The 25,234-nt window shown below is 42.7% G+C and overlaps 1 protein-coding gene and 1 long non-coding RNA gene across 3 annotated transcripts in view; one reads left to right on the top strand and one right to left on the bottom strand.

Annotated features, from left to right (window-relative positions):
* The window catches only part of LOC131901197 (uncharacterized), a 62,954-nt gene that overhangs the window by 14,318 nt on the left and 23,402 nt on the right, over positions 1-25,234 (bottom strand). Inside the window, exons 1-3 of one of the 2 annotated variants that reach the window (XM_059252427.1) lie at positions 6,607-6,817; positions 4,504-4,666; positions 2,899-3,030 (exon numbers count right to left, since the gene is read on the bottom strand). In XM_059252427.1, coding sequence (XP_059108410.1) covers positions 2,899-3,030; positions 4,504-4,666; positions 6,607-6,739 — 428 coding nt within the window. In that variant the 5' untranslated portion in view covers positions 6,740-6,817. Of the gene's footprint in view, positions 1-2,898; positions 3,031-4,503; positions 4,667-6,606; positions 6,818-25,234 lie in introns of those variants that run through there. The other variant, XM_059252428.1, reaches the window with a different exon arrangement.
* Positions 18,599-24,766, top strand: LOC131901200 (uncharacterized). The gene is made up of 3 exons (XR_009376432.1): positions 18,599-18,775; positions 23,197-23,312; positions 24,541-24,766. It is a non-coding gene; the product is annotated as an uncharacterized LOC131901200 (long non-coding RNA).

Genomic DNA, 25,234 nt, shown 5'->3' with positions numbered 1-25,234 from the left:
TTGTTTCTATTTTATTGATTTCAGCTCTCACTTTGATAATTTCCTGGCATCTATTTTTCCTGGGAGACTTTGCTTCTTCCTGTTCTAGAACTTTCAGGTGTGCTGTTAAGTCACTAGTGTGAGATTTCTCCAGCTTATTTATGTGGGCGTTTCGTGCTATGAATTTCCCTCTTAGTACTGCTTTCATAGTGTCCCATAGGTTTGGATATGTGGTGTCTTCATTTTCGTTGATCTCTAGGAAGTCTTTAATTTCTTTCTTTATTTCTTCCTTAACCCATTGGTGATTCAGTTGGGTATTGTTCAGTTTCCATGAGATTGTAGGTTTTCTGTAGTTTTTGTTGTTGTTGAAATCCAACTTTAGACCATGGTGGTCTGATAGAACACAGGAGGCTATTCCAATTGTTTTGTATCTGTTTAGATTTGTTTTGTGACCAAGTATGTGGTCGATTTTAGAGAAGGTTCCATGGGGTGCTGAGAAGAAGGTATATTCTTTTTTGTTAAGATGGAATGTTCTGTAGATGTCGATTAAGTCCATTTGAGTCATGACATCAGTTAAGTTCTTTATTTCTCTGTACTGGCATAAAAACCGACATGTGGACCAATCGAATCGAATTGAAGACCCTGACATTAATCCGCACACCTATGAACAAATAATTTTTGACAAAGAGGCCAAAAGTGCACAATGGAAAAAAGAAAGCATCTTCAACAAATGGTGCTGGCAAAACTGGATATCAACATGTAGAAGGCTGCAAATAGATCCATATCTATCACCGTGCACAAAACTTAAGTCCAAGTGGATCAAGGACCTCAACATAAATCCAGCTACTCTGAACCTGCTAGAAGAGAAAGTAGGAAGTAATCTTGAACGCATTGGCATAGGAGACCACTTTCTAAATAGAACACCAGTAGCACAGACACTGAGAGAAACAATCAATCAACGGGACCTCTTGAAACTGAGAAGCTTTTGTAGGGCAAAGGATACGGTCAACAAAGCAAAGCGACAGCCTACAGAATGGGAAAAGATATTCACCAATCCCACATCTGACAGAGGACTGATATCCAGAATATATAAGGAACTCAAGAAATTAGACACCAAAATGCCCAACAGTCCAATTAAGAAATGGGCTATAGAACTAAACAGAGAATTCTCAACAGAGGAAACTCAAATGGCTGAAAGACATTTAAGGAATTGCTCAACATCCCTAATCATCAGGGAAATGCAAATCAAAACAACTCTGAGATACCACCTTACGCCTGTCAGAATGGCTAAGATCAAAAACACTGAAGACACCTTATGCTGGAGAGGATGTGGAGCTAGGGGAACTCTCCGCCACTGCTGGTGGGAATGCAAGCTTGTACAACCACTTTGGAAATCAATATGGCGATTTCTTAGAAAATTGGGAATCCATCTCCCCCAAGATCCAGCTATACCACTCTTGGGCATATACCCAAGGAATGCTCAACCACACCACAAGAGCACTTGTTCAGCTATGTTCATATCAGCATTGTTTGTAATAGCCAGAACATGGAAACAACCTAGATGCCCTTCAACTGAAGAATGGATAAACAAAATGTGGTACATATACACAATGGAATACTACTCAGCAGAGAAAAACAATGACATCATGAGGTTTGCAGACAAATGGATGGATCTAGAAAAAATCATCCTGAGTGAGGTATCCCAGACTCAGAAAGACAAACATGGTATGTACTCACTCATAACAGGATACTAGATGTGGAACAAGGATGACTGGACTGCTACTCACATCACCAGGCAGGCTACCTGGAAAACAGGACCCCAAGAAAGACACAGGGATTGCCCAATGACAGAGAAATGGAATGAGATCTACATGAACAGCCTCGACATGAGTGGGGGTAGTGAAAGGCGAGGGTCGAGGGAAAGAGAGCTTGGGTGAGTGGGAGATCCCAGCTGGATCAACAACAGAGAGGGAGAACAAGGAATAGGAGACCATGGTAAATGAAGACCACATGAGAATAGGAAGAAACAAAGTGCTAGAGAGGCCCACAGAAATCCACAAAGATACCCCCACAACAGACTGCTGGCAATGGTCGAGAGACAGTCCGAACTGACCTACTCTGGTGATGGGATGGCCAAACACCCTAATTATCGTGCTAGAAACCTCATCCAACTACTGAGGGATCTGGATGCAGAGATCCATGACTAGGCCCCAGGTGGATCTCTGGGAGTCCAATTAGCGAGAATGAGGAGGGTTTATATGAGTGAGAATTGTTGAGACCAAGGTCGGATTAAGCACAGAGACAAATAGCCAAACAAATGGAAACACATGAAATATGTACCAATGGCTGAGGGGTCACCAACTGGATCAGGCCCTCTGAATGGGTGAGACAGTTGATTGGCCTGATCTGTTTGGGAGGCATCCAGGCAGTGGCACCGGGTCCTGTGCTCATTGCATGAGTCGGCTGTTTGAAACCTGGGGCCTATGCAGGGTCCCTTGGCTCTGCCTGGGAGGAGGGGACTGGACCTACCTGGACTGAGTCCACCAGGTTGATCTCAGTCTGTGGGGAAGGCTTTGCCCTGGAGGAGATTGGAATGGGGGGCGGGATGGGGGGAAGGTGAGGGGGGGCGGGAGGGGGGAGAACAAGGGAATCTGTGGCAGATATGTAGAACTGAATTGTATTGCAAAATAAAAATTTAAAAAAAAAGATGCTAGAGCTAACTAGCAAGAAACTTAAGCCATTGGTCATACAGTTTGTAAGTAATATAAACCTCTGTGTGTTTATTTGGGACTATTTGACTTCAGAGGTGAGTAGGACAGATTTCTCCTGACAGCTGGGTCAGGCAGGACTGGAGAAACTTCAGACTAACAGAAGCAGTCCCTACCAATTTTTGGAGTCCCATCTAAGTTAGACACTCACCGGTAGGAGTTGGTCTGCTCACTCAGCTCCTTGCACTTGTACGAGGCCTCACAGATCTCCTTGGGGAATTTCTTCACATCTGACATCTCCTTCTCATGCTGTGTTTTCAGCATCTCAAGCTCAGATATCAGCCTGTGGTAGGGCATGGCCCCAGGATCAAAGAACCCCATGAACACGAGTGTCAGGGACCACATGAATTAAGGTTCTGATTTATACTACCCTAGCCCACTGGATTTCACACCCTGAATTCTATGTACTGGACCTCCTGATGTGCATTAGACTTGCCTCACTGTCCCAGGGCCAGGAAAGGCTGGGTGTCAATAGGAAAGGAGACAGGACTACATGAGCTCCCTCAGTAGGCCTGGAGGGGTAGACTAGCCAGCTAAGAGGGTCTGAGGAGTCTGTGCCACAGATCAGGGTCTATCTGAAATCTGCAATGACATTTCCACTGTCTTGAGAACAGAGATTCTTTCTCCTTACCAGGATATCCAGAAATAATAATCAGTAGAGCCATGAAGGAGGCACTACATGAGGATGGCTTTATAAACTCCCAAGGGGATTCCAATGAGGCACCAGGGTGAGCACAAAGCTGAGAGCAGTGATGCTCAATGTGGGGCTCCCTGGCTTCAGCATGTACATCACCAGAAATCTTTGAAACATGTGAATATTCAGGTCTACTATCAAGCTCTGACTCACAGGATCTGGAAGGACACACACACACACACACACACACACACACACACACACACACTGTAAGTAAGCCTCTCAAAGACAGTACCGAACACACTCAGACACACAATCCTCAGCACAAAGAGATTTATTACCCCAAAAGGACACACATGGCATTGGGAGCATGTCTCTTGATCAGGCAAAGGCAGACAGCAAGCAGCAGGCTTTTTTCAGCAGTGGGTTTTTAAGTAGAAAAGGTTAATCTGTGCTAGGGTGAGTTGTTGAGATCTGATTGGATCAGTTAGCCAGTGTAGCCAAGTAATGAATTATGATTATTAGATTTTGGTGTTTAGTTTCAAGAATGAGTCAGTGTGAACTAAAGGGAATGGACTTTGGGGACTAAATTTAGGAATGTAATCTAATGGTTTATCAAGGGAGAGGGAAGTGAAAAGGGCAAAACCTGCCACTGCCATGTTTGGGCCCCTTAGAGAGCACTTCACACACATAAACAAACACACAGTTAGGATGTCAGAGAAATGCAGGTAAGTGGCATTGTCTCATAGTATAAGGAACAAGCTGAGAGGAGAGGAGATGAATTCCAGGCCTTCTGGTGACACACAGATGGACTGAGTAGGCCCACCAGGCCATTCAAGCTGCTGCCATAGCAAAAAGCAAAAATAAATATCAATTCAGAGCACTGAGCATCTCCTAAAAGCCAATGCCTGTCAGGGCCTCTTGAAATGCATGTTGTGATCTTACACCCTACTGCCCCTCTCTGAATATTGTGATTCAGGCCACAAGCTCTGGTTTTCATTGGGAGGATTCAGAACAGACTATGTCCTATCTCAATCGTACAGGCTTCAGTTCTGCCTCTCAGATGCACTCAGGACACAGTAGGTTCAAGACAGTCACCAGAGAAAAGGGCATGTTGAGTACCTGTTGTTCAACTCATTGTTGTTATAAAGGGCCAGGAGTTCCAGCAGTTCATTCCTCTCATTGGTCATCATCTGTAGCTGAAGGGTCAGTTTATCCACCTGGTTCAGCTGTTGCTCCTGCTCAGTGAGGAAGAAGGGTGTGGATGATGCCTTCCTAGTAGTCCCTATAGGTACATAAACACAAGTGAATTAGTCCAGATGAATGGCATAGGGCCAAGAGAGATCATGTGGAGTCCCAAGAGGAGTCCTGAGGAAGAGGAAATGCATGGCACCCAGTGAAGCCCTCAAAAATTGGAGCAGATATTCTTAAACTGGGGACCATAAGCCATGTGTCTATCTCTAATCTCTAGGGATAGATATATGCCTCAGGCCCTACTTCAGCCCCACTGTCCCTGAAAGGCATAATCAAGGCCAGCCATGTTGGTTTGGAATTCTCACCAGATACCTAATATGATGCAAGAAAGTTCTGGACTGCCTGGTGCTTCTCATCTCTCAGCCCTGATAATCTGTGTGCAGGACTAAAAGCAACTGAATGTCTCAGACCTGGGTACATGGATGGAAAGTTTCCCTTCCTGGTATTTATATCAGATATCCATGAAATCTACAGAAATCCACTGAGAATAAAGTGTAGCAACATGCTACCCTGATACCTCATTAGTGGTTCTGGGCCTCCTTTAGCATTATTTGCCAATCATAATGAACTGGAAAAGGTCCCAGCATAGCAGCTGCATCCCTGACATTTCCTGGCCCTCTGCCCTCAGAAATCCTCCACTTTGGATCTGCTCTTTAGCAACCCAGGTAAGCTGCATAGGGCCATTGCTTCAGATATTCAAGGCTACTGCACCCCATTAAGAGAAGTACCAATTGTGGCATCAACTCCTGCTTAGAAAACCAGTGCTTTCTATGTGAATCAGTGTGCTCAGTTTTGCCAACATGTCAATTGGTGAACCCTGTGAGCTCTTAATAAATGCCTCAAGGGCAGTTGGCATTGCCACAACACTGGTGATTTCACAGAAGATGCCAATGACTCTCCAGCATACAATAGAATTTCCAGAGAAGGGACTGTTAGGGTCACTGCTAATGTCATCATCTATCTGATAACAAACTCTTCCCCAATTCACCAAAAGCCAAGCTCCTCTTTCCAGCAGCCTTCCCTGAGACAGAGCAGGGCCTTCAGCACCTCGTCATTTCAATCCAGAGATCTCAATGATTCATTAGAATCTAGTTCATTCTAATTCAATAGTTCATCATGTATGGAGGGCAAGACTCAATTTCCTAACACTGCCCAGGAATGGCTCTTCTCATCCTGAAGAATGCTAACTAATAAGATGAGAAATAGAGGATACTAAGAAATTAGCTCAGGATAATGAGGAAGGAAGATCAGTTCCACAAGGTGAACAAGCACATTAGAGAAGATCCACAGGGCTGTTACAATGTATGGGGGTGGTGAAGGATTATGTGGGTCCTGTCAGAACAATGATAATCATATAGGTAATGATGAAACTTTTGCCAAAAGCTTCAGCAGAATACATTCTAACCATCATGATGTTAGCAAAGGAGTTATCAATTATTGAAGGTATGACTGAAAATACCTATGAACTGGGGATCCACAGGTGCGCCCTCTGACACCAAGAACAAATACTTACAGGAAGAGTGATGTCCCAGTTTGCACTCAAGGTAGAGGGAAGAGGACTGGCGAGTGAGAGGAAAGAAACTCAGAAACCTTAGTGGTCACTGACATGCAGCAATACTTGGTGGCTCCTGCCCTGCTAGTGGGTTGTTATTTAAACTGTGAGAACCTCTAGCTCTGGCCAGAGGACTTTACTCTCCTTGTTATTAGTGATACACACCAAAAGACATCCAGTGTGGGTGAAGTGCAGGGCTGGTACTGAAACCTCTTTAGTGCCTCTCAGTGCACTAAAGTTAGTTTAGTGCCAAACTAACCTTGAAAAATTCTCAACTTTGTTCTGCTCTTGAAGAACTCAGAGGACTAGGATAGGCCCATGGCTTCTCAGAAACTCTCACCCCCTTAGCCCCACTCCTAGAAGAATCAGCTGAAGCCTTCCTCCTTCAGGAAGCTCTCCATCCCTTTCCCAGGACTCACTGCGCTTTCCCCAGAACCATTTATTTCTTGATCTGTGACATGGAGACTGAAGGCTGTCTTCCTTCTGCCTCCCTTTGGTCTCCCTGTGCTCGTCATCCTGTCTCCCAAGAATCCTGTTCAGTCTAGTCAGCATGTCTGTAGGTGGAACACAAGACACTGCACAAATGCCCCAATGACAGTTGGTGTTGCCACAACACTGGTGACATCACATGGAATGCCAGGGCTCTCCAGGATACAGTAGAATGTCCATGTACTGATGTCACATGGTATAGCTGTTACATCTCTGTCTCATACCTCACCCAAAAGTGACTTGAAACCAAGGTGCCATTTGCAGGAGCCTCTGGGGTCACAATGGAAGCCATTAGTTATAATCCTCCTTTCAAAGCCAGAAATCTAGGCCTCTGCTTCATTAGAAACTTTATCTAAGTGAAGATGAAAGCTCACTTTGCATGTACTGTCCAGGGTTGGATTTTCCCTCCTTAAGATTCATAATCAATAATTTGAGAAAGAAAGGATGCTTAGAAATGAGGTCAGGACAATGAGGAGCAGTAGGGATGAGACCTCTGAAGTGAACTATCACCCAGGGAAGATCCTCAGATTTTAGAGATTGTGGGCTCAAAGAAAAGTCACATAGTTAGTTATGAAGATTCCCCCAGAGTGTCAGTAAAGCTAACTCAAGCTATGAGGTTGTGAGTGAAGATGTGACTAGCTCTGGACAGGTCTGGATGGAGCCACTAAGACCAGGTAAGCTCTCAGATATTGAAAGCAAGCAATTCATGGAAAGAGTAGGATGACCCAATCCTTGAAATCATTGACTGAGGAAAATGTAGTAGCAAGTCAGAGTTCAGTGTTGGCTATGGAGAGGCATTATGAGTGAAACATAAACACACACACACACACACACACACACACACACACACACACACACACACAAACCAGGCATACAATCATGGAGTAGAACATGATGTAGATCACTGCTGTGGTGCTTCAACCAGTAAACAAAAGCCAAACGCCTAGTTTAGGCGCCACCTGTTCCAATCCACATGCTCTTGAAGAGGTGGCACTGCTAGCTTTGGGTACAAGATCCATTAGGAGGACATGAGAAGGGCAGGCAAGGGGAGAGACTCAAGAGTTGTTGCATCACACAGCTTTGTTATATCCAAACCTCACATTTCTTATCATGATATCGCTATAAAGAGAAGCCAGGTCATGGTTAGCTTGGAGTGCATGTTCTTCAACCGAATCTCTGGACCTAAGCATGATCCTTGCAACCTAGGACTGATGAAACTTTTGGGTGATCTGTGTCATTTCAGATTTTGAAGATTTAAGCAAATAAATGTGATTGTCAACTTCATTTCTAGATAGAGTCTTGTGAAGACCAAAAAGTTGAGTACATCCTGGAATTTGGGAGCAAGGCATGTCCCCTAAACTGATATAAAAACTATTTTAAGAACATAGATGACAGTATTGGGGGTAAATAAATCTGAGTAGAGAGGTGGTATAGAGAGAGGGGCGAGATACTCAGAGAGTGTGATTGCTCACATGAATCCAGAGATGAGGCAGTAGATCTAGATGGAAAAGTATAAAGGATTGCCTGCAAATCCCAGTAATTAGAAAGAGACCTGGAGTCAGCTGTATAGTTGAGACCTCAGACAGCTTGGTCTTTCTAACAATCAATTGTGAAACATCACACTTCCATGAACAGATACCCTGCCCAGGATATATAGTTATTTACCCAGCAAAGACAGAAACCCCTTCTGCATGGTCCTGCTTCTTATCTCACTGATGTCCCATCCAGAGGAGAGTTCATGTTCTTCCAAATGCCCTGAGATCAAGGTGCTGACAGCGGACAGCACCTGCCTTCCACAATGTTCATCTCAGCCCACTCTTGGTAGTTGGATCATGTTCAGGAAATGAAATGGGGGATAAGACTTTGCCTAGCCGCTTCTCAAAGTTAAGGCTTGAGACTCCCCCTCTGTGAATGTCAACTTTCCTGTCTTCTACAGGGAGAGGAGTGTCTCAGGGGTCTGCTGGTTTCTTCTCCTTTTCACATCTTCAGGTGACCCAAGGGACAGCCTCCTCAAGCTTACTCAGAGCTGCACAAGACAAAGCCTGGCTTCAGACTCCCCAAATATGGCCTCAGCAGCCATGAGAATGGTGGCACAGTTCACATGACTTTTTTGAGACACAGTCTCTCCTGGAACTTGCACTGCAGTCAGTCTTCCATTCTCCTCCTCATTTCCCAATTGGTTGAGATCATGGCATGCAATCACTATGCCCAGCTCCTTTTTTTCTATTTCTAAATGTTCAAACACCCAGAAACAACCAGAGTGAGGTCAAGATCATGATGCGGAAAACCACAGAGATAGCTTACCCAAGCTGGAAACTCTTGGACTCTGGCGGGAACAAGCACAGGAACTAACTAGGTCCTCTGACTGTGGGTGACAGTCTGGGTGATCACCTGCAGCTTCACGTGACCATGTTCAGGACTGACTGTGAACATACCTATCTGTCCTGAACCAGACAGCTGGAAGAGGCAGCCTGCTGGTGGAAGACACAGCCTACTAAGCCTTTGTCTCAGTACAGAAAATGAAAAGGAAGCCAGAAATTGGCTTTTTGTATTACTTGTCAGTTCCTCTTTATCTGTCTGCCTCTCAGTTAGGAGTATATACAATTTTCAGGCTATACACTATAGTGTTTATTGGGTTCACCAAAGGCAGGATGGACTCAGAACATTTGTCCTTCTTCCCCATATTGGTCCGAGAACTAGGTATGGTTGAAGAACTCAGAATTTTTCTTTTAGTATCTGTAGCCCTTTAATTCTGGACAATCCTAGGATTTGTGGTTCCCAAAAATAGCCCTCAAATTTAGTTCCATTCCAGTTGTCTCTCAGTGGTCCCACTTTTTCTTTGTGTTGATATGTGAGGTGAGGTGGGACAAATACTAGTTATCCAGGGGGCCCTGGCATTCTAGGCCCCCAAGAATCTTTTTAAATGAATGCTCCATGGTTTGTATAGAACTCTAGAAAAGGAATAAGGAATCCTTGTTGCAGCAGATGATACAGAGAGGTTGAGACAAAACAGATTGGGTTCTAGCATGGATTATTACAATGGAGAGGCAAGAGTTTCTGGTCCAGAAATATTAACAGGCTAGATACTCTGAAGATTACATTTAGATCACTTTTTTCTCAGAGCTGAGGACCAAGCCCAAGGCCTTGTGCTTGCTAGGCAAGCACTCTACCACTGAGCTAAATCCCCATTGCCAAATTTTTAAGGACATATTTTAGAGAAAAGTCAGAAGGAAATGGAGGATTTAAGACTACCAATTTCTGATGCCATCTCACAGATTTTCCAGAATGTGATGGGCTGATCGTGTTTGCCTTTGGGGATGTTATTTTTATAAAGACAGCAAACTTAGTAGGGGGTTTCTAGCATTAAGCTCAGCAGCACAAGGACACCCCATTAAATAACTAGTCTGGAATCCTTTAAGTAAAGAGGAGATGCAGCAAGTTGATGAAATGAAATGTAGAAGTGCCTGCAGTTGAAAGGTCGGCATGAGATGGGTCACTCCAGAATGTTAATCAAGAAAAGTCAGAATAAGGAATATTAAATATAGGAGGAAGTCTGACAGTGTGTGGGAAAAGTCTTTATTTGCTAATGCTTTGGTGATTGGTATTACACATCATCCTCGGAGTATAAAAATAATACAATGGAGATCCTTCTTTGAGAAAACATGTCCACATTTGATATGATATTGTATATTAAGTTCAAGTCTCTGAAATCTTGTAAGAAAAAATGGAACATCATGGACCATGTTTCTGGAAAAAGAAATAGAGAAGAATTACTGAAGCAGATTTTGGTTGGAAATATGTTAAACATATATATGTACCCATAAATGTATATACATACAAAATCACGAGAAACAAAATCAGTAAAACAATCCAGACAGGAGTCCAATGGGGTCTGAATATTGATAAACACAATTACCTTGATGCCTACACTATCCACTTAATTCAAAATTCAGGCTGTCGACAAGGACAATGCTGTTCTGATGAGGATGACATCAGGGCTCCCTTTCTAGCCTTATTCAGTGGGCTGTAGATGGCAGCATTCAGCATTCAGCATTGGAGTGAACACACTGTTTACATCACCAAACCTACTGTAATTCTCTATGTTAATGTGTAAGAGAAGAACTGAGGTAAACTGACAGTCATGTCCTAAATATCAGGCAGACCAGCTTTTAAGCACCAAATGCAAATCATGGTTATCTGAAATATCAAGAGTATGAATATAGCCTCAGTGCAGTTTCCAGTGGTCTTTTGTCACCTTCAGCTTCTGACTCTGCATTTTAGAAGTTATGTAGACAGAAGAAATTACCTCAATAATTTTCACGTATAAAAAGCAACAGTCAGATTCATGATACAGTACTGCCTTGATTCATTTAATTATAACTCACATGGGAATATTATCAGTCAAATAAGAACACTAACATTTTCTTCAGAATTCCTCCCAACACATAATCATATTTTATATAAAACTTGATATCTCTGAAATGTTTGTAGCACATTACAACACTTGAAATAAAATAGTATCTTCTGGGCAGGACAGGACTACTGCACTCATGAACTCCAAGGTCAAGCCATCAACATTCTAATATGGAAGAGAAAGGGGTTCACTGGCCCAAACCCCTAAATGAGAAGCTGGTGGCAGTTGGTGGCTTTTGGAGGAGGAAGAGTCAGTTTACTTTAGGGTTCTGATGCCAGGTAGTTTGAGCAAACTCAGTGATGGCTCTAACACATGAGCATATGGGCATGCAGTGCTGCCCTAGGTTGATAATTTAAAACAAAACAAAAGGCATGGATTTAGTAGTGTTGGGATTAGCAGAGTGGATCAGGAACGATTTGAGAGGAATAAAGGGTAATATGAACAAAATACACTGTATGCATAGATGAAATTCTCAAAGAATTTTAAAACTGTATTTAAAAGTTTGCAGTTCAATAGCATTAAAAATCTGATACAAACTTTTTTCTTTTATTTTATAATTTAATTTAATTTTACATATCAGCTACGGATTCCCCTGTCCCACTTCCCCCCACCCTCCCTCCAATTCACCCCCCATTCCCATCTCCTCCAGGGCAAGGACTCCCCTGGGGATTCAGCTCAGCCTGGTAGATTCAGTCAAGAAAGGTCCAGTCCCCTCCTCCCTTCACCCAGGCTAAGCAAAGTGTCCCATCATAGGCCCGAGGCTCCAAAAAGCCAGCTCATGCACTAAGGACAGGTCCAGATCCCACTGCCTGGATGCCTCCCAAACAGTTCAAGCTAATCGACTGTCTCACTTGTCCAGAGGGCCTGATCCATTTGGGCTCTCCTCAGCTATTGGTTCATACTTCATGTGTTTCCCCTAGTTTAGCTGTTTGTCCCTGTGTTTTTCCCAACCATGATCTCTCCATCTCTCACTCATACAATCCCTCCTCTTTCTCGCTGATTGGACTCCCAGAGCTCCACCTGGGGTTTGGCTGTGGAACTCTGCATCTGCTTCCATCAGTCATTGGATGAGAGTTCTACCATGACAAGTAGGGTGTTTGGCCATCCGATCACCAGAGTCGGTCAGTTCGGGCTTTCTCTCGACCATTGCCAGTAGTCTATTGTGGAGGTATCTTTATGGATTTCTGGGGACCATGCTAGCACTTTGCTTCTTCCTATTCCCATGGGGTCTTCATTTGTCATGGTCTCTCTTTCCTTGTTCTGTCTCTCTCTTCTTGATCCAGCTGGTATCTCCCACTCCTCTACACTCTCTTTCCCCCGACCCTTGCCCTTCATTACCGCCCCACGTCCACTTTGCTCATGTATATCATCCATTTCTCTGTCATTGAGCGATCCCTGTGTCTTTCTTACGGTCCTCCTTACTAGGTAGCCTCCCTGGAGTTGTGAGTAGCAGTCTAGTCATCCTTTGCTTTACATCTAATATCCACTTATAAGTTAATACATACCATGTTTGTCTTTCTGAGTCTGGGTTACCTCACTCAGGATGTTTTTTTCTAGATCCATCCATTTGCCTGCAAACCACATAATGTCATTGTTTTTCTCTGCTGAGTAGTACTCCATTGTGTATATATACCACATTTTATTTATCCATTCTTCAGTTGAAGAGCATCTAGGTTGTTTCCAGGTTCTGACTACCACAAATAATGCTGCTATGAACATAGCTGAGCATTTACCCATGTGGTATGATTGAACATTCCTTGGGAATATGCCCAAGAGCTGGGTCTTGGGGGAGATTGATTCACAATTTTCTAAGAAAGCTCCATATTGATTTCCAATGAGGCTGTACAAGCTTGCATTCCCACCAACAGTGGAGGAGAGTTCCCCTAGCTCCACATCCTCTCCAGTGTAAGCTGTCTTCAGTGTTTTTTATCTTAGCCGTTCTGACAGGTGTAAGGTGGTATCTCAGAGTTGTTTTGATTTTCATTTCCCTGATGATTAGGGATGTTGAGCAATTTCTTAAATGTCTTTCAGCCATTTGAGCTTCTTCTGTTGAGAATTCTCTGTTTAGCTCTATAGCCCATTTCTTAATTGAACTGTTGGCCATTTTGATGTCTAATTTCTTGAGTTCTTTATATATTCTAGATATCAGTCCTCTGTCAGATGTGGGATTGGTGAAGACCTTTATGGATTCTGTAGGCTGTCACTTGTTTTGTTGACCATGTCCTTTGCTCTACAAAAGCTTTTCAGTTTCAAGAGGTCCCAATGATTAATTGTTTCTTGGTGTATGTTCTACTGTTGTTATATTTAGGAAGTGATCTCCTGTGCCAATGCATTCAAAACTACTTCCTACTTTCTCTTCTATCAGATTCAGAGTAACTGGATTTATATTGAGGTCTTTGATCCACTTGGACTTAAGTTTTGTGCACGGTGACAGATATGGATCTATTTGTAGCCTTCTACATGATGACATCCAGTTATGCCAGCACCATTTGTTGAAGATGTTTTCTTTTTTCCATGGTACAGTTTTGGCTTCTTTGCCAAAAATTTTATGTTCATAGGTACACAGATTAATGTCAGGGTCTTCAATTCAATTCCACTTGTCCACATGTCGGTTTTCACGTCAGTACCAAGCTGTTTTTATTACTGTGGCTCTATATTAGAGCTTTAAGTCAGGGATCATGATGCCTGCAGAGGTTGTTTTATTGTACAGGATTCTTTTGGCTATCCTGGGTTTTTGTTTTTCCATATGAAGTTGAGTACTGTTCTTTCTAGGTCTGTGAAGAATTGTGTTGGCATTTGATAGGTATTGCATTGAATCTGTATATTGCTTTTGGTATATTGCCATTTTACTCTGTTAATCCTGCCTATCCATGAACATGGGAGATCTTTCCAGTTTCTGACATCTTCTTCAATTTCTTTTTTCAGAAACTTAAAGTTCTTGTCATACAGACCCTTCACTTACTCAGGGTTACCCCAAGGTATCTCATATCATTTGTGGATATCTCTGATTTCCTTCCCAGCCTGTTTGTCAATTGTATATAGGAGGGCTACTGATTTTTTAGTTGATCTTGTATCCTGCTATGTTGCTGAAGGTGGTTATAAGCTGTATGAGTTCCTTGGTCAAATTTTTGGGGTCACTCATGTTTACTATCATGTCATATGCAAATATGAAATCTTGACTTCTTCCTTTCAAATTTGTATCCCCTTTGATCTCCTTATGTTGTCTTATTGCTCTGGCTAGAACTTCAAGTACTATATTGAATAAGTATGGGGAGAGCAGACAGCCTTGCCTTGTTCCTGATTTTAGTGGAATCACTTTGAGTTTCTCTCCATTTACTTTGATGCTGGTTGTTGGCTTGCTGTAAATTGCCTTTATTATGTTTAGGTATGTTCCCTGTATTCCAAGACCTTTATCATTAAGGGGTGTTGGATTTTGTCAAATGCCTTTTCTGCATCTAGTAAAATGATCATGTGGTTTTTTTTTTCTTTGAGTTCGTTTATATGGTGTATTACATTGACAGACTTCCATATGTTGAACCACCCTTGCATTTCTGGGATGAAGCCTACTTGATCATGGTGGATAATTGTTTTGATGTGTTCTTGGAGTCTGTTTGCCAGTGTTTTATTGAGTATTTTTGCATCAATGTGCATGAGGGAGATTGGTCTGTAGTTCTCATTCTTTGTTGCATCTTTGTTTGGCTTGGGAATCAGGGTAATTGTAGCCTCATAGAAGGAGTTTGGTAATGTTCCTTCTGTTTCTATTGTGGGAAACAATTTAAAGAGTATTGGTATTAACTCTATTTTGAAGATCTGGTAGAATTCTGCACCAAAACCATCTGATCCTGGGCTTTTTTTGGTTGGGAGACTTTTAATGACTGATTCTATTTCCTTAGGGGTTATTGGACTGTTTAAATAGTTTATCTGGTCTTGATGTAACTTAGGTATATGGCACCTATCCAGAAAATTATCCATTTCTTTTAGATTTTCCAGTTTTGTGGAGTAGAGGTTTTTGAAGTATGACCTGATGATTCTCTGGATTTCCTCAGTGTTAGTTGTTATGTCTCCCTTTTCATTTCTGATTTTGTTAATTTGGATGCTCTCTCTCTGTGCCTTTTTGTTAGTTTGGATAAGGGCTTGTCTATCTTGTTGATTTTCTCAAAGAACCAACAACTTTTTTCATTAATTTTTTGTATTGTTCTCTTTGTTTCTATTTTATTGATATCAGCTGTCAATTTGATTATTTCCTGGCGTCTATTTTTCCTGGGTGACTTTGCTTCTTCTTGTTCTAGAGCTTTCAGGTGTGCTGTTAAGTCACTAGTGTGAGATTTCTCCAACTTCTTTATGTGGACATTTAGTGCTATGAATTTCCCTCTTAGCACTGCTTTCATAGTGTCCCATAAGTTTGGGTATGTGGTATATTCATTTTCATTGATCTCTAGGAAGTCTTCAATTTCTTTCTTTATTTCTTTCTTAGCCCATTGGTGATTCTGTTGAGCATTATTCAGTTTCCATGAGATTGTAGGCTTTCTGTAGTTTTTGTTGATGTTGAAATTTAACTTTAAACTGTGGTGGTCTGATAGAACACAGGAGGTTATTCCAATTGTTTTGTATCTGTTGAAATTTGCTTTGTGGCCAAGTATGTGATTGAATTTAGAGAAGGTTCCATGAGGTACTGAGAAGGTATATTCTTTTTTGTTAGGATGGAATGTTCTGTAGATATCGATTAAGTCCATTTGAGTCATGACATCAGTTAAGTCCTTTATTTCTTTGTTAAGTTTCAATTTGGGAGATCTGTCCAGTGGTGAAAGTGGGGTATTGAAGCCTCCCACTATTAATGTGTGGGGTTTTATATGTGGTTTAAGCTTTAGTAATGTTTCTTTTACATATGAGGTTGCCCTTGTGTTTGGGGCATAAATGTTCAGAATTGAAACTTCATCTTGGTGGATCTTTCCTGTGATGAGTATGTAATGCCTGTCTTGATATCTTTTGATTGATTTTAGTTTGAAGTCTATTTTGCTGGATATCAGGTGGCTACACCCATTTGTTTCTTAAGACCATTTGATTGGAAAGTCTTTTCTCATTTTATTGTTAGGTAGTGTATATCTTTGAATTTGAGTTGTGTTTCTTGTATGAAGCAGAAAGATCAGTCCTGCTTTCATATCCATTCTGTAAACCTATGTCTTTTTATAGGTGAATTAAGTCCATTGATATTAAAGGATGTTAATGACCAGTGATTGTGCATTCCTGTTATTTTTTGATGGTTGTGTGTGTGTACTTTTCTTCTTTGGGGTTTACTGCTGTGACATTATCTATTGCCTGTGTTTTCGAGGGTGTATCTGACTTGCTTAGGTTGGAATTTTCCTTCTATTGCTTTCTGTAGGGTTGGGTTTGTGGATAAATATTGTTTAAATCTGGCTTTGTCTTGAAATGTCTTGTTCACTCCGTCTATGATGATTGAAAGTTTTGCTGGGTATATTAGTCTAGGCTGGCATCCATGGTCTCTTAGTGTCTGCAATACATCTGTCCATGTCCTTCTGGCTTTCAAGTCTCCATTGAGAAATCATGTGTTTTTCTGATGGGTTTGCCTTTATAAGTCACTTGGCCTTTTCCTTAGCTGCTCTTAATATTCTTTCTTTATTCTGTACATTTAGTTGTTTAATTATTATGTGGTGAGGGGACTTTTTTGGGGGGTCAGGTCTGTTTGGTGTTCTATAGGCTTCTTGTATCTTCATAGGCATTTCCTTCTTTAAGTTGGGAAAGTTTTCTTCTATGATCTTGTTGAATATATTTTCTGTGCCTTTGAGTTGGTATTCTTCTCCTTCCTCTATCCCTATTATTCATAGGTTTGGTCAAGAGTCTTTAACAGGTGTTGGCTTATGGGAGATGCTATGTGCTGTGAGTTTATGGTGATTCTCTGTTCTGACCAGCAGGTGCTTGGGTGCTGGTGGCTTTTGGAAGCAGAAGGAGGAGCCAGGTGCCACTTGGTCCATCTCAGTGTGTGCTTGAAGGCTGAACTTCATCACTGCTCCTCTCTGGTCTTGATCCTCATACTCTGAGACAATGCTACCTCCCTACATTTATTTGGCACCCTCAGTGTGTGTGTGTGTGTGTGTGTGTGTGTGTGTGTGTGTGTATGTGTGTGCATGTGTACCCAGTCCTGGTAGTTGGAGGTCTCTGACAGGGCATGTGGTTCTTCCTGTGTCAGGAAGTTTCCAGGCAATGTCAGTAACTCACTGTGAGCAATAGTGTTCTTGACCTCTGTGCTCATGTTGGCAGCCCATTGGAATCCACTGGAGACCTATAAATTTATCCTTAAGTTGGGTCTACTCCCTGAAAATACTGATTATGTGATCTGAGCATCCATGTAGCAATAGGAACCTGGGATCAAAAATCCCCATTCTGAAGACACGAACAACATTATCATAGATTTCTGGTGGGTCCAGACTTGTGACACAGACTCCTGAGGACTTCTTAGAGAGCTAATCAATTCCTCCAGGCCCAGTGATGGCACCATGCAGCCCTGGCTCACTCTCTTAGCACCACCTGACTGCTGGTCTGATGCCAGGACAGCGAGTTTAATAAGCACCACATTGTCCTACTTCATAGGTACCATAATGTGACATCAACTGTGCTGGGGTAGTTGAGGGCACTGCCTGAATTCATATGGTCATTGGGTCCTGTGTTCATGGGGTTCTTTGTTCCTGGGTCATGCCCTACCACAGGCTGAATTTTGAGCTGGAGATGCTGAATATGGAGCATAAAAAAGTGATGGTGGACCTAGAGAAATTCCCTAATGAGATTAGTGAGGCCTTGAACAAGTGCAAGGAGTTGACCAAGGAAACAGTCTCCTACAGGTGAGTAACTGACTTCACTGCGACCCCATTACTTGGGAGTGACTGCTTTTTACCATGTTTTTGTCTTTGAACCAAATTGAGGCCTTTTGTTCTAGCCTGTGTGCCCCATAGCAAGCAGTCTGCCTTGTACTCTTGACTTGAGCCTCTTGGACCAGTTTTGCTAAGAGTGAAGTGTCTGTGAGCCACTCCCATCATTGTCCTGCCAGCCTCAGAGGCCTCTAGATAGAAAAACTATTAGCACCATGATGGGGTATCAGGCATTTGTGTGTCTCTGGGGCTCTGGCAGGGGCTTATAGAGCTGGTTCCCATGGACCCATAGATGGAATATATTTCCATTGGATCTTCTGTCCTCCATCAAGAATGTTTACCCTCTACCTGCTGTTGTTTTCCCAATACCATGAACAGTTAAGCACATATTGGGGGAGGCAAACCCTGCTCTCAGAAGTACATAGATCCCTTTCAGTTTCAGGGTTTTCAGAAACAGTCTGAGTCTTTCTGGAATTTGGCTCTTCTCTGGCTTTTGCCAGCTACTAGCTTATGCATGGCTACAGTGGACTCTAGTCTGGGCATGGGACTTTGCATGGATTATGTAGGAGTGGCATATGGAGGCTGGATGGGGCTCACCTTTGTTCTCTGTGGTGGTTCAGCATCCTTCACAGCCAGCTCCTGAGTGAGTGGACTCATCTGAAGGAAAAAGTGAGCATCTTGAGAGAGGAGAACTGAAAGCTGAGGGGGGAGCAGATTTCACTACAAGAGTCCTGTGAGGAGCTGAGGAGGCTCTGTGAGGAGGCCCAGGAGAAGATCTATAACCTCTGGGCCAAGGAAAAGCAGGTAGGCTGAGGTATTGTGTGCAGGCTGCCCACCATCTTTAATCATACAGATGTGCATACACACACACACACACACACACACACACACACACACACACACTCATGGGACAATCCACCCACTTATCCATCAGATCACCAACATCTCATCCAATTGTTGGTTTCTGTGATCATTCCTAAGTCTTTCTGGAGAGTTAGCCTCTTGTGAGATTACAGGTTGGAAATAGCTTTGAAGGAGCAGTGCCCTGTGAAAATGCCAAAGGAGTGGTTCTCATTGTCACCCTTTTTGTCTTCTCTCATATGTTACATCTCAACATCAGTTCCCCCTCCACCCCTCCTCCCACTCCTTCACCCCCAGATCCCTCCTACCCCAGGTCCACTCCTCCTTAATTTCCCTTCAAAAAGTAGCAGGCCTCCCATGCTTTTATTTAATTATTAAAATAATATTGAACCCCTGGCTTTGCAAATGCTTGTTACATATTCTAAAAATGAGCTATATCCCCAGTCTTTTAAAATCCTAATTAATGGTCACAACAAGTTGCACAGATTAACTTTGAACTCACAGTATAGTTCAGACTAGCCTTGAACATTCAGTTCTTCTGTCTCAGCCTCTGAGTAGCTAGGATGACGGGTGTGCATCACAGGCTCAAACCTAGTCTAAATACTTCAATTAAAACTAATACTTAAACCAAATGTCAAAGGTCAATGGATTACAAATTTGTGTTTTTCAGACATAGGTGCTAAATTATTAGTGATCTCAAAAACATCAGTGAAAATATAATTTAGATGTGTCATCATTAGTAGACAGGTAGCTTTAAAAAGAATAACGTAATGGTTGCTTTTCAAGAATATTTCTTGGGAGTCACATAAATGCCAGGAAGTAAGCTTTACCCGGAACAAACAGATAAGATGTCTGTCCTGAAGGAACTGAGGAAGTTATTACCTTTTATCCATCTCATACATTACAGCTGCTTTTTGCTCTGGGCAACCAACCCTCCAGCTCTTCTTGTGTCTGAGACCTCCAATAGAAGAGGATTTTCCTGCAGGAGTCAGCATCCAAACCCTCCTATTGATTTGTCCATGAAATTCAGTCTGCATAGGAAAGACAATCTTACCTGCTGCCCATTATTCACAGCCTGCAACTCACTGCTATATATGAAAATGATTATATGCCATCAAATCATAGGAATTTTAGCACCTTGTTAATATTTTAGTGGAAGGAAATTTTAAGCTTTCCCTTGGGTAGATACTACATAGTTAATAACTATTTAAGAGTTTTATAACTATTAAACAATTTATTTATATTTTTATTGAGTGAATATTTTATTTCTTTTTTACTGAAAACAGATCATTCTCTCATACAATAGTTCCCAACCATAGTTTCCCCTCCCTCCACTCCTCCCAGTGCCCACAAACCTCCCCTCTTCCTCAGATCTGCTCCCCCTTGGCTTCTTTTCAGAAAAGAACAGGCCTCCAAGAGATAACAGCCAAACATGACAAAACAAGATAAGACAAAACAAAAATAAGACAAGACAAAAGCCATCATATAGACTGGACAAAACAATCCAATAGGAGGAAAGATGTCAGAGAGGAGGCAAAAGAGTCAGAGACAAACCCACTCCTGCTTTTAGGTGTCCAATCAAAACTCCAACATATACGCAGAGAAGCTGGTGCAGACACATGCACGCTCCATGTTTGCTGCTTCAGTCTGTGTGAGTTCATGTGAGCTCTGCTTAGATGATTCACTGGGCCATGTGACCTGATAGAGAGTTTCAATTTAGACTCCCACTTCCACACAATGACTGGCTGTGGGTCTCTGCACCCTTCTGCTGCTAGAAGAAACCTCTCTAGCAGATGACAACAGGCAAGACACCAATCTATGAGTATAGCAGAATATCATTAAGAATATTAGCAATCATTTTATTGATTTTTTTTAGTTACATTTGGTTCTACCCTAGGTCTGTGGGCTATTTGGTCTCCAGTTCCTGGCCATGCTGGCAGTGTAGGGCATGGACTGCTTTTCCTTCCATGGGCCTCAAGTTAAACCACACATTGTATGGCCACTCTCTCAAGTTCTGTGCCAACACAGCCCCAGAACATCTTGCAGGGAGGACAGACTATATGTTGAGTTTTTTGTGGCTTGGTTGGTGTCCATGTTTCTCTTTCTGTAGCCTGCAGAGTATATTTCCAGGCCAAACAAAATAGAAGATAGGGGTGAGAGCTCTATGAAGGCAACAGCTTGATCTCTCTATGTTCAATGAACTGTGTAGATGTTGCCCACAACAATGGTACCCCACTGTCAGTTTTCAGAGAGGAACACTTAGTCCTAGCATCAATATGGGTTGTTTAGGGATCTCCACAGAATCCCCTTCCCAACGGTTCGACTGACTGCAATCCAGTCTCACCTGTAGCCTTGCCTGGCTACAGAAGATGGTCAGTTCAGACTCTGTATGCTCCATTACTAGGAATACTCACTAGGATCACCCATGTAGGTTGCAGGAAGTTTTCTCTGCACTAGCTTTCCACAACACACTCTAAAGGCCCCCAACTCCAGCTGTCTCTCCCCATACTCCCTCGCTCTATCCCTTCCCCCTAATACATGATCCCTTCTAATCCTGCCCCCACTAACCCCAAGTCCCCCTGAAAAAATATATTCTATTTTTCCTTCCCAGGGAGACCCATGTGTTTCCTCTAGAGACATCTGTTCATCTAACTACTTTGTATCTGTGGAATGTAGCTTGATTATCCTTCACCTAACAACTAATAATATACTTACAAGTGAATACAAATTATACTTGTCTTTCTGGGTCTAGGTTATCTCCCATAGGATGTTTATTTCTAGTTCCACTCATTTGCTTGCAATGCCAGTTGGATGTCATTTTTTAAACACCTGGGTAATACTCCCTTGTGTAAATGTACAACATGTTCTTTATTCATTCATCCATTGAGGGACATCTAGGTTGTTTCCAGTTTGAAGTTATTATGAATAAAGCCACATTGAACATATTTGAGCAAGTGTCCTTGTGGTAGGATAGAGCATCCCTTGGTTACATGTCCAAGAATGGTATACCTGGGTCTTGAGGTCGATCAATTCCCAATTTTCTGAGGAGCCACCATATTGATTCCATCGAGGCTGTACAAGTTTGTAGTCCCACCAGAAATGGAGGAGTGTTCCCCACTGAGAAAGCTTTATTCTCAGTCGCATTGCCTGCTACCATTTTCTTTCCACCTTGGCCTCACCATTGCTGTGTTGACCTTGGCCTTGAAGCTTGGCCTGAATTTTATTCCCTGAGAGATTCTGAATTGCAGGGGTGCTTGTGGTTGCATTTCAGCAGAGCAGAAGTCCCATAGCCATGCTCAGGTGAAAATAGGGCTGTCTCAGTGCACCCCACTTATGCTCATTATAGTCTAAAGCACTCACCCTCTGCTGTGTCTGCAGCATTCAATAACTGATTTTATTCCAAAGTTGTTAAGTCTGAGTTAAAATGGGCCTTATGGAGGGTTAGGAGAAATAAAGAGTCTCAGACATTGCTGGTGTTGTAAAATGGTGTAGCCCCATGAGAAGCTATGTACAATTTTTCAGGAAGTTGAACTGCAGTCCCCAGGTAACCCAGTGATTCTGGAATGGGAAATAAGTTTTTCACAGAGAAACTAGCTGACACCAGGGTTGTAGCAGTCATCTTCAGAGCAGCCCTGAAGTCAAAACTATTCAGATACCTATCATCTGTAAGTGTAAAAGTACAATGTGGTCTGGGCTTTCCATGGAATCTTGTTCAGTAAGAAATAATACATGCGATCATTTGTCTGTGACTTAGTCAACCTTCTCTTATTCAAACAAATCCCTGACACAATCATCTTACAGGGAGGAAAGGATTATATTGGCACCTGGTTGAGGATTTTCTAGTTTCCTGAGCTCATTGCTTTGTGTCTGAAGTGAGGCAGCCTGTGGTTTAGAGAGCTTCTTTTGGAGGAAGCTGTTTACCTTGGAGACACTGGGAAGCACTGAGTGAAGCTATTGGCTTCTTCACCACCATCCTGTAGTCCCGTGCTGGGGATCCAAGCCTTTAGTGCACGGACTGGAGAACTTTATGAACAGGCATGGCTTATAGGCCAAGCACCCCACGAGCCCATTTGTTCGTGCACTGGGTTTACAAGGTTTGTGCACTTCATTGACTGATCTGTCCATCTGTCCTGCCCACTGTGCTCTTCCATCTAAGGAATGTTCAGTTTCTTCTTAAATGTCCTGGGTGATCTTTTCTTATATTAGCATTATTTGGGAAACTAAACATGTGAATGCAATGTAGTATGCTTGTATGCGTACACACTTGTATGTGTGTGTTCAAGAGTGTGTGTGTTCAGGAGTGTATGTCTGTGTGCATATGAGTGTTCAACCCTGCACTAAGTACATAATCTTCTACTAAACAGAAACAGGAAAGATTGGAGGAGAGACTAAAATACCTGCTGAAGCAGAGAGATCTGGTCACCAAGCACAAGGTCTTGGCAGAAAATCTGCAGCATTACTTCACTGTCTCCCAGATGAGGTAGGACCCCAGACTAGGAGGGAGTGGCACTCAGTAGTTCCCCTCTACCTGAATCTCTGTCCTATTTGGATTTCTGCCCATCTGCATGGCCTTTCAGTCACAGCCAGGGAAAGAACATCTGAGTGTATGAGCTGGTTCAGTCAACAGAAATGTCTGTCCAGTAAAAATACGTATTATCCTTAATCTTTCTAGAGATTGTGTCCCCTTCTTCATTTCTGAGCTCTCATATGTCCTGAGTTCATTGATCTTTATGTCTCCCCACACATGTTCCCATGGCAGCCCCAAACCTAACAGGGAGAGTGTTAGATGGAAGACAGTGTGCCCTCCTGCCTCTTCATTATCCTTCAGGATGGCACCTTTAGAGGTAAAGTCCTTCCCTTGTGCAGATTTGCATGGAGCCCCTTCTTACTGATTACAGGTTTTCTGCAGTGAGCATCTGTTTGCTGTGAGAAAGTTTCTCTGGAAATAAGCAGGTTTAGAGTTTGACAGGTTGAAGCCAAGGAATGTTCTGTGCTGAAGGCATAAACAGAGCCTGCACACTGCAGTGTTGTGTATACACCACTAGAGGGCCTCAGACAGTTCAGTTCCAAGGTTGCTGAGTTGCCTGGCATCTGTTCAAGGCCATGCATATCTCTCCTGAACTGTGACTCTGACATTGCTATGCTATTTTTTTTTTCAAAATAATGTATCTGAACTTTTGGAAAAATGTGATGGTTTTTTTTGTTTGTTTTTTGTTTTTGTTTTTAGTTTAGGTGTATATTTCTCAGTTCAATCTCTAGCAATTTTTAAAGGCTGAGAAAAAATCCAGGGCCAGCTGCTCTCTGGCCCTTCTCTCTTGAGGAAGAAAGGGATAAGCTCAGCTGAAAGGTAAAGTTGATTGTCCAGCTGAGTAGAGCCGGTGGGGACTCAAATGCTGGCATGGCATGTCCCCACCAGGCCTATGTTTCAGCTGCCTTCCTCTCCTAGGTCTAAAAAACTCCAACATGATCTAGAACAGGCCACAGCCCAGGGTCAGAGCCTTTTGCAGACAAACCTGCTTCAGCAGGGACACTAAGTGTACCAGGCAAAAGAGCCACCATTGACTCCTATCCCCTGCAACCATGGCATTCGTGAGGTGGTCTTTCTTCCTTCACATTGGTGTCCTGTGAGTGAATAGGCCCTGGTTTTGTCTAGGCCATGGCAGAGTTAGGATGCTTATGGGAATAATTGCCATTCTTTCTCTTGACAGCACCACTTAAGAGAACTCCACTCTAGCATCAACACCTCCTCAACAAAAGACATCTTGTAGCTGTGAACTAACCAGTGAGGAAAATCTCAACCTACCAGCAAAGGATCCATGTGTCTGTTGGTGCATTATTCCAGGAGAAAATAAATCATCAGAAAGAAGCTTGTGCTACAGAGGACCTGCCAAGATTACTCAGAACCCAGAAATCAATTAACAAGTGGCCCTCAAATGGGGCACAGAAGCATGGGGAAGATAGGTTGGTGAGCCAGAGTTACTCTGTCAGTTTACTCTCCATGTCTTTAGTAAGCTGTCTGAGTCCTCCACATGTGATGAGAAATCTGACAAGAAAGCCGGCATGGCTGTCATGCTGTTATCTATACATACCACATGGAGAAGAATAGGATTCCCTCCCCAGGGCAACGCTGAAGCCAACTCCATGTCACGTGAAAGTGTTGCTGAAGATGACTCACTGCAGATACTACAGCACTCCCTCACACCTATGTTAGTCAGTCATCGGATCTTCCATCAAGAAAATGACTAGGGATTCTCCAGTTTCACAGCCTGGACTGGCATGACTGGTCCTGAGAAAGAACTTATAGAGGAGGTCTGAGTCATTTTTGGTGTCTTTGGAAAGCCAAATGTATTCCATTGATTTGTTGGGTCTACAGTAGAAGAACATTTGTAGCTTAAGTTTTTG

This window comes from Peromyscus eremicus, unplaced genomic scaffold, assembly GCF_949786415.1.
Source record: "Peromyscus eremicus unplaced genomic scaffold, PerEre_H2_v1 PerEre#2#unplaced_46, whole genome shotgun sequence".
Lineage (NCBI taxonomy): Eukaryota > Metazoa > Chordata > Mammalia > Rodentia > Cricetidae > Peromyscus > Peromyscus eremicus.
Note: the sequence above shows the minus strand (reverse complement) of the source record. Positions and strands in the feature narration are given on the sequence as shown.